The following is a 12,358-nucleotide window of genomic DNA, read 5'->3' on the forward strand; positions in this document are numbered from 1 at the left end:
TATTTTAACCTGGCTCATATGAAAAAGTATAAGTTAGTAACTATTTTAACTGAATTCCTAATTTTGAACTTGAAGAAATAGGATAAAAGCTTCTCTGATGAAAATGACTGGACGGATGGGGTGCTTTTCTGGCTTTCCCAGCAAGTTCTAATACCACTGTCAAAATCTCTCCTCTGCTAATACTGCATTGCCATGCTGAATTAAACCAGAATTCCTAATTTATTCATCATTTTCATCATTAGCATGTTACAATTGTTCCAAGTGAAAGTAACATGTATTTTTAATGACTCATTCAGGATACAGGTTTTAAAGTTGGTACACAGCAACAGTGGAGGGTAAAGCTTATCACTTGTCCCCCACATAATTGATAAGATCCCAGCTTGTCCAAGACCATTAGCATCTAAACACATTTAAAAATTCCACTATGTTTTACATACCATAGCAGTTTGCAACATCAATAAATGCATTTAACAATTGTTCTTATCTAAACACTGATATAGAGGGAAGGTTTGAATCCCATAGTCACCTTTAAACCTGCTTTGGGACAGATTGTTTTCACTGAAAAGCACTGGAACTACAAACACTTGGTGTCATCTCAAATACCAGTCTGTTTAGGTCTTTGCTGTCTTACCTGGCAACTCTTTCTAACCAAGACTGAAGAACAAATCAGGTGTCAATTGGTGCTCTTCTACCTCTAAGCACTAAATGAGAAGACAGTCCAATCCTCCTTTCACCTACCTACACATGATGCTAAAAGCAAATGTGGTTTTCGTTCTGAGTGCTAGTCTTCAATTGCTCTTTAGATAGTTATAACCTGATTTTATCCACTCAGCAATTTTCCTGCTACAGAACAGTTTCAGGGGGATGTCTCAGGGCAAAGCATCTGTACTTTGGGAACCTGTACTGGGAACTCAAATTTACATGTAGGTTCCTAAAGGTTATTGGAAGATTAAGGTGGTGAGTTACTAGGGTTTGTTGGTCAGACACACCACATGCAGTGCTATTCAAAAAAGCCATCAGAATGTCTGGGATACCCTGAAATATCTACACATAGCTTGGACATTCGTGGAACTTTTGTATGCCTACGAAGCAAGATGAAATTACTAAGATAACGCTAATGAGAAAGGAGATTTCACTTGTCTATGAAACCTGAATAACCAAGGTTTACTAATGACTGTTTTACACTCATAAAAAGCCTTAGCAAACATGAAGACATCCATATCTGACTATTTTATCAGCACTTAGATCCCAACTCTGCAATCAGAATCAGAGAGTGGAACAAATGCAGCACACAAAGTGTTTTCAGGGGAAGGCATGAATTGCAACATGCCAGCCCTACTGCATACTCATGAAAGTTAACTGAACATGCTATACCTCATGTATCACAATCCACCTTCACAACCATCCCACTGTTCCTTCCAAGGAAACAAAGGGAACATTAGCTGTTAAATCAGATGCTGGCTTCAATATATAAATTAGTCTGTGATGCTAGAAGGAGGCATGTTGCTTAGAACTGGGCATTCAACTGCAAAACAGTGTCTTGTTAATCACAAGTCACAGTAATAGTTGCTGCTAAAGATTTGGAAAGAAGATATGAAAACGTAGAACAAAGGCTAATCTATTACATCTCCAGGAGAAGCAGAGAGTTCAGAATTTTCAGAGAAAATAAATATTCCCATTATGAAATATTGACTATATAATGTGACCTTCGGGTCACTAGCTAAGGCCCATTTATGAAACTGATGCAAGTATTCTTGTAATTTTTAACATTACTGACAGATTAGGAAGTTTTGCCTGAAGGTTTCCTATATCTCTTTTCATAAAAACTTCCACAGCTGTCCTCGAAGTATAATGATACAGCCTTTAAAAACCTGAAAATCTAAATGCTTTGTCCAAGACTACTAAAAAAAAGTCACTCTATTTCTAGAACTATAGGGGTAAGAGTCATGAAGGCAGAAAAACTATTCCATCACGGTAACTGACATGGTCATGTAAAAAATACATTTCTCACAATGAGAGGGAAACAACTTGTTTTTAATGAAAATCAGTATATATTGTTTAGTATTTAAATTATACTATATTATAAGCATAGGCATCTGTATCTCAGAAGGTGGTGCATCAATTCTTGGAAGGAGTCTAACAGAGGCGTGGCTGCATTCACCAAACTACCAGGCAGAGCCAAAAAGAGTAAATTATATTTACTGTCATATAAATCCAAGGGAATTATGTGAACACACAGCTGATACCCCACATTCTTCACCCTACTGGAAGCCTTCAATTCATTAAGTAAGTATCATTAAGAAAGGATGGATATAGGGTCATACAATTTTGAAGAAGGTACTTGGAGCACACATCCTTTAAGGGAAGAATGAAATTAGCTTTTTCCAACTAAGGCTAAGCGATTCTCAGTAGCAAGATACAAGCCTTTGTAACAAGTCTTTGTTGTATTTGGAACACGAGGATTTCTCCCGACAGCTCACAAAGCCTCTCAGTATGTGGCAGAGCACATGCAGTCAGACTCAGGATGTACAGTGGATGTGCACTGCCCTCTGCTGCACTCCCTAAATTCTTCCACTCAGCCACTGTGATGCTGCACTTTAACAGAGACGGGTAAGGTGTATTTTATGCCATATTAAAACACTAAACTATTGCTACTCTCCCCAAGCAGAGCCTGCTGAAAAGATTTATACCCACCACTATCAAAAAATGACAAGAGACCTCCCAGACCAGACCAGATTTTCAAATGATCATTTGTACATTGGCAAGTAGATAAGGAAAAATGAGAAATGAGAAAAAATTCTCTCCTGTAAGAAATGTTATTTGTCAAGAAATGTTATTTGTGATGTTTGTGATCCAGCTACATCTGAATTCATTTTCAATGAAAACATTTGAATTTCCTTCCATTCCAAAGCATTGATTCTAACAGCTGAAGTACCTTAATTTTCAAATCCTTCATTTCCTCTAGTTAAGGAATCTTCTTAATCACTGAATCAAATATTACCTTAAATACAACAATGTAACTTACATTTTACAATATATTCTGATCTATAACACTCAGTGGGTTATAGTCACAAGGAAAATGGAACAAAAAAGTACCAACACATTAGGAATTAAACAACTGTTACTATAAAATTATACCGCTAAAAAGAATTACCTGTTTTTGTTAGCAGCAGATTATCCAGATGTCTATCTCCAACTCCAAGGATGTAAGTAATCACACAATAACCAGCTGTAACAAGTAAATTGTAAACATCAATATAAGTACCTTTCCTGGGGAGCAACAAGTTCCACACAATTAACAAAAGCGTATGACATTATCTTAGCTCTTGCTCACTAGTAATAAATATACCATAGAGACTCAGGGCAGGGATGGTGCTAGTGAAGAATAACATATTATGAAAAACATTTGAAGTAATTTATTCAGTACTGCCTAGATTTTAATTTCTTAATACACAATTACATGTTTAACAGTGAAAGACTAAATTGGCTCAATATTGGGATTAAGATACTTCAAAGGAAGCTGAAATATTTTGAGCAAAATGATTGTACACATTTTGAACTGCTGATACTGTAAGGCCACTTTAAACAAGCACTGGACACTGATATGAATCGGGATATAACATCAGCAGCATTCACAGGGTCAGAGGGAAGCCTGGCAGGGACAAAGAGAAAACTGTTTAAATATTTACTTTCACCCACTAACCAGAACAGTTTGAAGCAGTTTTAAAGACTGCACATCAGAAAGAGAAGGAGAAAGGGGAAAGTACTATGGAGCCACATGTGAATTATATTTTTTTTCCCATAGAATTAAATTGCTTTTAATTTAATGGACACTAAATGTGGTATTTTATCATGGCCATTAGTTTACTGATCATGAACTGCACCACCTCCAATCCTTATCTGCAAAAGGGAACAAGTTGAATATAGACACATTCACAAAAACCCCTAATGTTTCCAAAACAAATTAAAATTTTAATACAGATGAATCATTACATAAATGTTTAGATCTTCCTGCACTACAAAGACCCCAACTCACAATGCAGAGGGGGCAGAGGTAAGATTACTGCTGGAAAGCAAAAAGTATTTAACTTACACTCTCCTGCAAGAAGAACAGGGAGAGAGCTTGTGTATGACATGCCAGGCTCAAAAGGATTCTTTTCACAGGAATTCTGACAGCAAGTACAGGCAAAGTGGCCTGGCTGCAGTCATCTAAACTGAAATGTCTTAGTATCTCATACGCCCTGTGCTTCAGACTTCAGGTATGAAGTTACCAACTGTAACTTACCACAGCTCTTAACATATGTGTCCATCACCTCTGCACTTATCCCATGAGGGCCAGTCTCACTGGGTGCATGTTTTCTGAAGAAGTTCTGGAAATAAAGTCATGAAGATATTTAGTTAATTCCTCATGATATGAAACTGGATCTTCAGAAAAAAAAATCTGAATCAAGACCAGAAATGGTCATTTATATTTCAATCAATTAAACTAAAAACCACTACCAAAATACCTAGTAAGATCTAATTTAATAGTGCTTTATTTATTTTCTATCTCATTCATCACATTCTTACGCTCAACAAAGAAATTGAAAGGCAGTTTTCTTTATTATATGTTTACAGAAAATTATCAATGCACTGAAAAGATACTAATCAATGAGTGACAATACTTCCAAAGCAAATTGTTTAGGTCAATTCAACAAAAGTTAAAACAGGATTAAAAGTCCTGCTTTGTAACTACATTTGGGGAGCACAGTCCTCAACGTTTATCGTCATTATACATCTCACAAACAAAATCAACTGCTGCTACTGAGTTTAAGAAGAAAGTAAACTTATGTTATTATAATATCCTAAGTTATTATAGTGGAAACATGAAATTTCCTGGAAAAAATGTGGACAGGGTCAAAACAGTCCTTCCCACCAGCCAGAATTAAAATGGTTTTTTCTTGACAAAGAGACACCAAGCCTAAGCACAAGTTTTTTTCCAGTAAGCACAGTCTTAGTGAAGCATTGTAAGAAAAGCAGAGTAGTCATCTGGATGGCCTATAAGTGACTAAAATCATAATGAAAAAATTAAGACAATTACTTCAATAAACTTCTAAAACGTGAACTGTCATTTTAAAACTGTTGATAGAAGATAAGTAACACTCAAACATCAAAACACCTTTTCTTTCCTGTAGATCTGCATTACCAACCAGTATTTGATTAACTGTTTTTAATCTTTTCAGAAGTTAATGGTTATATACAGTGCTCATTCTTATTAGAACAGCTGTGAAATCCAGAATGAACACTCACAAAAGCAGTGAAACAAACTTGTACAACACCCAGAAGTGTTTTTTTGCTTTTATTTCCCTGGCCTACAATGCCCACCTATTTTATCATGCCTCAGCACAGGAAATCTGGGCTTTATAATATATTTTGCCATTGATCCGTGAAGCAAATTTAGATCTCATTCTTTTGGCGTCTTGTCTATTTAGATTAATAATCTTCACAGGAAAAATTGCTTCTTACATCTGCACAGCAACTAAAACACCTATTTCCTATTGGAAATATGATGTCATAAGTAATTGCAAAATGTCGGTTTCACAAGCATTTCTAAACATATTATTTTATAAACACATAGAGGGGACTAAATTATGAATAGTACCCTTCCAAGATTACAAAGGATTGCCAAGAAAACAAACAGTCTATAATCTGTATGATTACTGACTGTGTAGATGTAGCTTATCACAACCTTTATGGCATAGAAAACTAAATAAATTTACGCAACTTGATAATAAACTTATGTTGCTTACTGATTAATGAGAAACACTTTTTATAAGTGATAGGCTTTTGATATGCTTATTGGTTTTAAGGAAATGATAATGACCAATGGTAAGTGATTTTAAATCTCCGTATTTTTAATATATGTCATTTATAGGAGCTGAGAGATAGTTTCCTTTGGCTTGCAGTTACCGAGCTATAAACAAATGCAAGCTTTAGTATCAACTACAAAAAACCAAAAGGAGGTACTTTAACATATCAAATCCAAACAAATATATTCTATTTTCATTAAAACTTACTAGCTATTTACCTCATGGCAATTCAGTATGTTTTTATCTAGCTTTATTTATATCAACCAGCTGAGCTCTGCTTGTGTGCTGTGCTCGAAACTAACATGAGTTTCGTGTGCCACTATTCAGTTGCATCCCCACTCAATTCCATGAGAATTACATGAAATTTGCTAACAGAGATAAGTTGTGGTACCTATACATCCACTATGGCAGGGAACAGGCTTCAGAAATTATATGTGCAAACTAGTTGTTACATCCAAATGAAAAAAAAGACATACTTTTACAAGGTGTCAAGTCAAAACTAATGAATGAATGGAAAACAATGTGAAACAAAAAGTGCCAGGTAGATCCCATTCATCATCACAGAAAAGCCAGAATTTCAATATCACAACTAAATTATACTGTAATTATTTAAATATTACTTTTAGAACACAGGATACTCAAGTGGCCATTTAAGTATACCTTTTCAAAGCAGAACATCTGCTGTAAATACCCTCAATGTTTCAAGCTGTAATTTGTATTCTAGCCACAGATAAAAAAAATGAGAGACTGAAGGAATTTTGTACAGGATCTACAGCTGCAACCTACACTGTTTGATAGAAGACAAAATTCTCCTACCACATACCTGTATGGTTTCCTCAGTAGCAAGAACTTCTGCAACTGGTACTGACTGAATAAACTGCATGAAGCCTGTGACAATAAAAAACCAGAAGAGATCTCTTCACACACAGAACTTTCAAGATACTCCATAATGCGTGTTTAAGAACAAACACTAATGCAATTCTTCAACTGCTTCTCATTGGAAAAAACATGGGTTTGTCCCATGTCCCAATTTTCTGCCTTTAATAGTTTTGAAACAACTTGTCATTAACACCAAATTATCTTGCAAAAGGTCTGTTGTTCCAATTTTTCTGAAAAAAAAGTACATTAATGGCTATCAAGAATGCATCTCAAAGCATTGCCAAGTTTGATTCTGTTTTGTTTTTCTCCTCAATTTCATGAAAACACCTCTAAATAAGAGTGTCATGGCAAGCTACCAGCAAAGACGGACAGACTACTGATTGTCACTTACTCCAAAATCCAGATCGGGCTGCTTTTATGAAGATATTTAAGTCTGCTATGGAACACTGTAATTACTCAGATTGTTTACTTCCATAACTTACACTGCAACTATGAACACCATGAACAGAGGGAGAAGATTCCCCTCCAGACTGTATTTTCAGGAAATAGAAGTATTCATACCATGTTTTGTACTAGTTGCCAGCACTTTATAGGGTGTCAGCTTCAAATCCAGATTCTCTTTTCTTAACAGCTGGGAAAAAACAACAAATAAAAGCAAAGATGAATGTAACAGAAAGGCAGATTTTATTTCTAAAAGGATGTGTATTGGACATTGATCTCTACTGTTTCTCACTGAAACTGATAATGAGTGAAAGCCTGTTTGGAAATTTAAAAAAGAAAATATTTTTTTAATTTACACAGGATAATTGCGTGACTATAATGAAAAGAAAAAAATCCATCTAAAACCTGAGAACTCTGGAATGTCTTAGCAATATATGCTGCATTAACAGTAACAGTCTTGCTTTTTGAAAGGGAAAATAATGAAAATAGAAAGACCAGGACATCGATTAATAATCCTCACCTTATCCATGAGTGAAATAATCTGAAGAATTAGTTGATCTTGACGTAAATCATCACCATGCTTAAAAATTACAGGGTATTTGCCTCCGTCTTCTGTCTTGAAGAATAACTGAGCAGGCATTAAGGCACTCTGGAAAAGGAAATATTCTACTGAGTTGGTTCACAGCAATGCTCAAATTAACATTCTGCCACAACGGAGTTCTGAAATTCAAGTCTTTGTATGGCATTTGTACTGACTCAACAGTTAGAACATACCATTTCCAATTACCAAAAGTCTTATCTAACCATATTTTTAAAATGAAAAATACATTAAGATTTCCTTTCTTTTTTTTATCAAGGAGTTTGAAGGACACATTCCCCCCTTGCACCTCCCACAGTAGCAGAAGAGGAAAGAAGTAGTCAGGGTTTTTTTTCTGTATGCATCTAAATCCAATCAACAAGGAAGCAATATGCAAAAGATCAGAACAAAACAAATTGAAACTGTCCAGAACAAAAAGAGACACAATTAAAGGATAAGCAACAAAGAATTGCTAAGGGCAAGACATCTTAAACAATTAATTGCTTCCTTAATCTATTTAGTAAAAGCAAAAATGTCCTTTCTACATTATTGAGAAGCCCATTTAACTGTTTGCAATTTTTCTGCATACAATGGGTTCAAGAGGATCAATTACCTACATGAAGGATATAATCTACTGCAACTGACCAAGTCACTTCTCTCCAAACCTCCATGAACAAAAATAATCGAGGATATAGAGTTTAATACTGAGCAGTTATATTAGATTTTCATATACAGTTAATGTTCCAAAATTATTAAGTTCCATAAATACAAAATTTAGATTTATCTAGTCCTATGGCAGCTAACATGTGATGTCCAAAGGCATCAGAAATTAGTAATTATTCCCTTTTTTAGGTCTGTTTGGTTTTTTATTCCACAGCACAGAGAGAGATATAAAATGGAAATCTGTAACCTTTCAGAATAAGGAGCAAAAAATACCTGATTTTGAAACAAAAAACATGTCTTTCATCCTAATTTGTTTGCACTGCTGTGGAAGGGCAATATGCAAAAGACTGATTCAAGTTCGTCCTGAACAATTTCAGCTCATATTATGGATAGGAAATGTTTACTTGCTGTTTCTGCAATCTTTTTGTCCATATTCTTTCCCCAAGCTTTAAATCATATACACACAAAATGCTGACTCAAATTTGAAAATCTTGTTTTCCTGACAAAATCTTTCCAATGTTGCCTCCAATCAAAGGTGCAGGAGCACAGAATTGAAGAAGCACACCCTTCAAAAAGACTAACAGGTATGTAAAGAAGCAAGCTGAAGCTGGTAGAAACTATGCAAAAATATTCTGATTTTAAGCAAATACAAATCATATCACAGTCAACAAGCAGCCTGCTAAAACTACTGAGCATAGTAAATTCAGGACCTAGTAGAGATAACAGATTAAGACTGGCTGTGACAGCAGCTTGTTTGGTTTTTAAACTGGCAAAGAATGCCTCCTGGACATAGGCCCGGCTTGTAAAGCGTATTTTGGTCATCTTAAAATTAGATTACAGTCAACTATATGAATTTAAAGCAAATTTATAAAGAGGTCCTACCTCAGTGACCACAGGTAATAAGTTACACTGCAAGCACTAACTTACATTTCAGGTATTATAATAAGCAAAATTACCCAGCTTTTTCAAACAGAACATCGGCTGTTAAGATTAAGGGATGGCCATATGATCACAAACTGTGCTACAGATCGGTACAAGGAATTACCAACTGCAGGGATACAAAATCTGCCTACCAGCTGACAGCAACTGCATGACAAGAACATTTTATTGCTTTCCACTCTCTGTGAACTTAAACTTCATTTTGCAATGGAATAGACATGTACATGTAGCCAAGACGTGGCACATCTGCCTTGATTTGCATGATTTTGATTGCAAGTATTCCTGCTGAACATAGAAAAAAAGTTTTGGAAATTAAGAACTTCATAATCTGGATCAGTCCTATAAAAGCTGCTTTTAAGTTTGACACTTGTGGTAGTTTTAGTTAGGCCTTTGTTTTGGTAGGCTTCAGTTTAGTAGGCCCTGAGAGTGCTATGTAGATATGAAGGGACAGGTTATCAGCTGACTTAAGCAGCCAAAGGGATACTTCATACCAGCTGATGTCCAACCAAGTATAAAAGCAAGTGTAGGGAGGTGCCTTGGCCCCTTCCTTCATGGCCACTTGTCTGAGAGAGATGTGCTGTGTAGTTCCAGGAGATCAGACCTCACTGCCACCTTGCTGCTACTTTGCAGCTGTTCTGGTTCAGGGAAGTAAACATTGTTATTGTTAATCTCTCCCTCTCCCTTGCTGAGCGTTTCTCAGGAAGAGTCTTTTTGGGGTGTTCCGTGGCTGGGGTGGTGCAATTTGTGTTTAGTGGGAATGGGGAGTTATTGTTGTTTCTTTTTACTTTTGTACATATGTGTTATATCACATTTGGCTTTTAATTTTCCCTCTTCTGTGTAAATATAAAGATCTTGCCATTTTAAGTTCCAGTTTTTCAGGGGTTTTTCCCCTCCCTTTCCCTCAAGGGTGGGGGAGGCCTCTATGACCTTGTAGTTGAGGCTTGGCATTTTGCCATGTCAGCTCACTACAAAACTTTAACTTGAAAAGAGAAAAACATAAAGAGTTGTTAAACAACTTTAAGAATATGCTGCAGTTACATTTGTATCAACTATGTCTGCCCCTTGAAATCTTTCAACTGATGTTTCTAAGCTTAGTGCTCACAAGATTTGTTTGTATTTCAGCTATTCAGAAGATTTCACTTACCTTGAATAGTGTGGCTTTTTCAGGGATTATTCCTTTAATTTTCACCTGAGGTTCCAGAGGAAGTGGAATAAGTTCCATATCTGCTAAATTCATCTTTTCATTATCAGCTAACAATGCCTGAAGCCTCTCATTCTAAAAGAATGAAAATTTGTTTAAGAAAAAAACCCTACAAAACACGCAACATACACTAAGTATGTATGAAAAATTAAAACAAAGGATGCACTATTAACAAATATTCAACTTATTGAATTAACATGTCCAGATAATCAAGCTTTCACTCATAAAATTCAGAGAAATAAAACTTCTCTGTTTGCAGTAATCTGCCTAAGAAAGGAGATTTTCCACCTAATGTTAGGACAGTCAGGCAATTTTAAGAGTTCCAGATACAAGTCTTAGAAAAAATAATTTCTAAATTGCCTGCACAAGTCACAGCATTATTTGTTTCCCATGCTAGAATTAAATGTTAGTTCTGTTTCAGAAACTTCATTCAAGTCTAACTCTGAAACTTTAAATCCCTCAACTCCAAGGAATTCCCTACCACCAAATAAATAGCCAAGAGTTTGCACAGACCTGATTTCAGGGCTTGTTCTACATTGGTACATCTCTAGTTATCAGAAACAAAAACCCCACCAATTTTTGAGTACTTTGCATTTGGTGTCCTACATGGAAGTCATTGAGTACATGGAAGTCTCTAGTCTGTTCCCCCACTGAATTTAACAGGCATAAACACACAGCAAGGAAGCCCAGTGCTGCAGGAATAGTTCTAGTGTTTAATTGCTGCTCACTAGAGTGCAACCTAAAAGTCAAAGCCATGTGTTTCTTAGTTTTACAGCAATTTCTTGGCAATTATAAAAGAATATATATCTGAACACTGTCAATGTATTGTATAAGCACGAAATACAATCTTACAAATTGAAAAATCCTCCTCCTTGTTTAGTGATTATACTTTTATTACTGATACATTGAACAAGCACTGCATCATTTTTTCTTAGTAAGTGGGTTTTTTTCTGTATAAATACACTCACACTCCAAGATTTAAGGAAAGTGATGGAAATCATCACATTGAAAAAATACTGTTTAAAAATACTGACGTGTGTCAAAGGAAAATAAAACAGACAAAATTTTTTTTGCCATTTCTTCTTCCTTCCCATACCTGCCCGTCAAGTTCACTCAAAATATTTTAATTAGACACAAAGGCGCTTAAAATGTTCTTAAGATACAAAGTTTTTTTCCCAAGATGCAAGAGAAGGCAAAGTTCTGCTTGTAAAAGAACAGTTGTAAAAGAACAACTGTAAAAGAACAGTTTTGTTGCTCTTGGAACAAACAAAGCCTTGCTGATAACTAAATTTCACTATCTATCCTGGCATAATACATCACAATAACCTCTATTACATTCTCACACGCCCCACAGCTTATTCTCTGTTATCACATCAAGCACTGCATAATTTTCATATCCTTCTTTTGCCAAAATACCCCAAGAGTGTTCTCAAGGGCCTCTTCTGTTCTTCATCCACAAAGTTTCAGAACACTTTAGAACTCTGACCCATTGAAACCTCTCCAAAGTTTGTTTACAATTAACCAAAATCATTACAGGACAATGGACAACTCTTATAAATCTCACTGCTAAGAATTTTTAATGAAAACCTAACATTCTTACAGGCCAGATTCAAGCCACAGATAGGTTTTCCAATCCTTTACTTACCTTTTTCTTACGATTCCCACTTTCACGCTGCACTGCCTTCATTACATGAACCAGCCGATCCACAAATGTCTGCTGGGCTGCCAACAGCGAGCGCATAACTCTGACAGACTTATCACCCTAAGAGCATGAAAAGAAACAGAATTAGTTCCTTGTTCTGTAATTAT

At 35.7% G+C, this 12,358-nt stretch overlaps 1 protein-coding gene across 2 annotated transcripts in view; it reads right to left on the reverse strand.

Moving 5' to 3' along the window:
* The window catches only part of PIK3C3 (phosphatidylinositol 3-kinase catalytic subunit type 3), a 69,579-nt gene that overhangs the window by 25,093 nt on the left and 32,128 nt on the right, over positions 1 to 12,358 (reverse strand). For both annotated transcript variants that reach the window (XM_071580841.1, XM_071580842.1), the window contains exons 15-21: positions 12,195 to 12,311; positions 10,493 to 10,624; positions 7,690 to 7,818; positions 7,290 to 7,359; positions 6,673 to 6,737; positions 4,286 to 4,370; positions 3,155 to 3,229 (exon numbers count right to left, since the gene is read on the reverse strand). In XM_071580841.1, the coding sequence (XP_071436942.1) occupies positions 3,155 to 3,229; positions 4,286 to 4,370; positions 6,673 to 6,737; positions 7,290 to 7,359; positions 7,690 to 7,818; positions 10,493 to 10,624; positions 12,195 to 12,311 (673 nt within the window). The remainder of the gene's footprint in view (positions 1 to 3,154; positions 3,230 to 4,285; positions 4,371 to 6,672; positions 6,738 to 7,289; positions 7,360 to 7,689; positions 7,819 to 10,492; positions 10,625 to 12,194; positions 12,312 to 12,358) is intronic.

This window comes from Pithys albifrons, chromosome Z (assembly GCF_047495875.1).
Source record: "Pithys albifrons albifrons isolate INPA30051 chromosome Z, PitAlb_v1, whole genome shotgun sequence".
NCBI classification, from domain to species: Eukaryota; Metazoa; Chordata; class Aves; order Passeriformes; family Thamnophilidae; genus Pithys; species Pithys albifrons.